The 3,676-nt window shown below is 42.2% G+C and overlaps 1 protein-coding gene across 1 annotated transcript in view; it reads left to right on the forward strand.

Annotated features, from left to right (window-relative positions):
- The window catches only part of BRCC3 (BRCA1/BRCA2-containing complex subunit 3), a 48,654-nt gene that overhangs the window by 9,318 nt on the left and 35,660 nt on the right, over positions 1-3,676 (forward strand). Inside the window, exon 4 of the mRNA XM_077780666.1 lies at positions 2,290-2,377. Coding sequence (XP_077636792.1) covers positions 2,290-2,377 — 88 coding nt within the window. The remainder of the gene's footprint in view (positions 1-2,289; positions 2,378-3,676) is intronic.

Here is a 3,676-nt window from a genome sequence, read left to right on the forward strand (position 1 = left end):
ATCTTCCAGAAAATAAGTGTATAAAAAGTGTTTATAATTGTGGTTATATATTATAACTTTGAAATGAAACTAGTCTACTCCGAAGATGGGGGGATGACTGGATACACTGTTGCATGTTACTGCATGCAGACATTACAATGTAACTACAGTGCAATTGATATTACAGTGACTGTTAAGAATTTACTGAACATCTTGCCTGGATTACCTCATCTGCTCTTCACTGCTGTTGGAGGTGGAATTTCCCCAATGTGCAGCTGAAAAAATGGGTTTAGAGAAGTTACCCAACCTCTTTTTGCATCTAAAACTAAAAAATATACATATTTAAAAAGTATCCTTTCTGAGATTTTGTTGTATAGAAAGGNACAAATCGGCATTTTGTAAGATAGTATTTCCAAGTTGAGTTCTTATGTCAAATTAGAGCGTCAAATAGACTTAATGGGAAGTTTTAGTCTCTAGCACAAAGGAGGAAAATATTGGTTTGGGGTATATTTCTTGACACATGAGGAGACCAAAGTAGGGGTCTTTGTTCGTTTGGTCTCTGACACCACCCTGAGNGGAAGCCAAATGTAATCTAGTTTTATTTTTTTTTATTTATATATTTTTTAAGTTTATTTATTTTGGGAGAGAGCACATGCACTGGAACTTGGGAGGGACACAGGGAAGGAGAGAGAGAATCCCAAGCAGGTTCCACACTGTCAGCAAGATCACGACCTGAACCCAAATCAGGAGTCAGACACTTAACTGACTGAGCCACCCAGGTGTTCCTTATTTATTTGTTTGCTTATTTTTTAAATTTATAAACATTGTTTAATGTTTATTTTTGAGAGACAGAGAGAGACAGCATGAGCAGGGGACGGTCAGAGAGAGAGGNAATGTGAGTATGATGGAGCTGGAGAGAGGATAGAAGATTTACTCAAATTGATAATGTGAGGTCCAAAGATTTAGATAAGCTACTTTGCAGATAGTGCAGTGATAAGTATTTGAGTGATCAAACTTTAGTAAATTTGAGTAAGAGGATGTAACTGTATACAGTAATGGAAGCCACATGAAATNCAGGGGACGGTCAGAGAGAGAGGGAGACACAGAATCTGAAGAAAAGTTCCAGACTCTGAGCTAGCTGTCAGCTCAGAGCCTGACACAGGGCTCGAACCCACGAACTGTAAGGTCATGACCTGAGTCGAAGTTGGACACTCAACCGACTGAGCCACTCAGGCGCCCCGAGACACAGAATCTAAAGTTGAGCTGTCAGCACAGAGCCCAACGCGGGGCTCGAACTCACAGACCACGAGATCATGACTGGAGCTGAAGTTGGATGCCCAACTGATTGAGACACCCAGGCTCTCCTTTGTTTACTTACTTTTAAAGTAATCTCTACACTTGACATGGGGCTTGAACTCACAACCTGAGATCAAGAGTTTGTGTGCTCTAGGGACTGAGCCAGTCAGGTGTGCCAAATTGATTCTATTTATTTTTATGTCTTTATTTTATTTTGAGAGAGAGACAGAGTGTGAGCGGCGGGGGAGGGGCAGGGGGAGAGGGAGACACAGAATCTGAAACAGGCTCCAGGATCTGAGCTGTCAGCACAGAGCCTGACGTGGGGCTCGAACCCACGGACTGTGAGATCATGACCTGAGCCGAAGTTGGACGCCTAACCGACTGAGCCACCCAGGCACTCCAAATTGATTCTGTTTTTAAAGTTTATTTATTTATTTTCGAGAGATGGAGAGGTAGGATGTCGGGGAGGGGTAGAGACAGGGAGAGAGAGAGAATCCCAAGCAGGCTCCACACTGTCAGTGCAGAGCTCAATGCAGAGCTTGAACTCAAACTGTGAGACCATGACCTGAGCCAAAATCAAGAGTTGGACGCTTAACTAACTGAACTTCCTAGGTGCCCCAATTCGATTCCTTTAAGTTTATTTTTTTATTTTTGAGTGAGAGAGCAGGAGGGGCAGAGGGGGAGGGGATAGAGAATGCCAAGCAGGCTCCACACTGTCAGTGCAGAGCCCAACTCAGGGCTCAAACTCACAAACTGTGAGATCATGACTTGAGCTGAAATCAAGAGTCAGACACTCAACCAACTGAGCCAGCCAGCTGTCCCCTGATTCTATTTTTAAAAAGAAATACCTTTGACTTTAAATGGGAAGTCTGGGAAATTCTGGGCATTACCTTATTTCATTTTTTTATTGATATTAAATTGGAATAGGTTTATTTTAAACTTCAGAATGCTTTCTGAGGCCATAAGCATCACAGATTTTGCTCCCCCAAGTTGAAAATACCTTGACAGACACACAGGTTGGCTGAACTAACAGGTCGCCCCATGAGAGTTGTGGGCTGGTATCATTCCCATCCTCATATAACTGTTTGGCCTTCGCATGTGGGTAAGTATTATGGGCTTGCAATGTTTATTTCTAACAATCAGGATCATCTTTCCTTCTCCGTTACATGAACTATAGTTTTTTTTTAAAATTTTTAATGTTTTATTTATATCTGAGAGAGAGAGAGACAGTGTGAGCAGGGGAGGGTCAGATAGAGAGGGAGATGCAGAATCTGAAGCAGACTCCAGGCTCTGAGCTGTCAGCACAGAGCCTGACGCGGGGCTCGAACCCACCAACCGCGAGATCATGACCTGAGCCGAAGTCGGACACTTAACCAACTGAGCCACCCAGGCGCCCCAGAACTATAGTTATTTTAAACCATACATTAATTCTCCTTAAACAGCTGCTATTGCCCATGACCCTGGGATCATGACCTGAGCCCAAATCAAGAGTCAGATGCTCAACTGACTGAGCCACCCAGGCGCCCTGTCCACCCAGGCGCCTGTCGTATTATTTTAAATAGAGATAAAATTTCATTACTTCATTTTGACTATATTCTGAAAACTACAACTAAGTAAAATCTGACAGTTGGCTGATATCTCAAAAGAATTTAAATTGTTACTGAAAATTGCTGACTGCTAAATCCTACTGTCCAGTACCCTCCAAATAGAAGACAAAGGTGTGGGGGGTGAAATTTACAAAATTGAAGTTTAACACATATTCCGTCCTAGCTGTTGGGTCTCTCAACCAACCTCCTCATCCCTCTGATCAGTATAATGTAACAAAATTGTTTTCCCTTTTTTTTTAACTGCTTTTCCTGAATCATGGTCATTGTTGCCCTCTACCTGACTCTCTTTTTAAGTTTTATTTATTTAGTTTGAGGTGGGGGGAGGGAGAGGCACAGAGAGAGAGAGAATCCCAAGCAGGCTCCACGCTGTCAGATCAGAGCCTGACACGGGGCTCGATCCCACAAACCGTTAGATCCTGACCTGAGCCGAAATCAAGAGCCGGGCAATTAACCGACTGAGCCACCCAGGTGCCTCAAAGGTTGTTTTTATAGCTGCAAATGTATTTCTGTAAAACCTCAATATCACTGAATAAATTCAGTGTTTGATTTTATCTAACTTCTACTCGAAAATAATCGCTGTCGTTTTCCTGCCACCATTCACACTAAAATCAGATTTGCCTCTAATTTCTCCCATGGTAGTACCATCAGCCAGAAAGGAATTAAGTGCCAACCGTTAATGAAGGAAAGGTTGGAGAGTATATATTCCTCAACAGTATTGTCGCTATGGTAATAAGTTAGAATGGAAATTTTTCTGGTAAAAAAAGAAACTCTAATTTCTTAGGAAAAAAGGTGTT

This window comes from Crocuta crocuta, unplaced genomic scaffold (assembly GCF_008692635.1).
Source record: "Crocuta crocuta isolate KB4526 unplaced genomic scaffold, BGI_CrCroc_1.0 scaffold1015, whole genome shotgun sequence".
Classification (NCBI taxonomy): domain Eukaryota; kingdom Metazoa; phylum Chordata; class Mammalia; order Carnivora; family Hyaenidae; genus Crocuta; species Crocuta crocuta.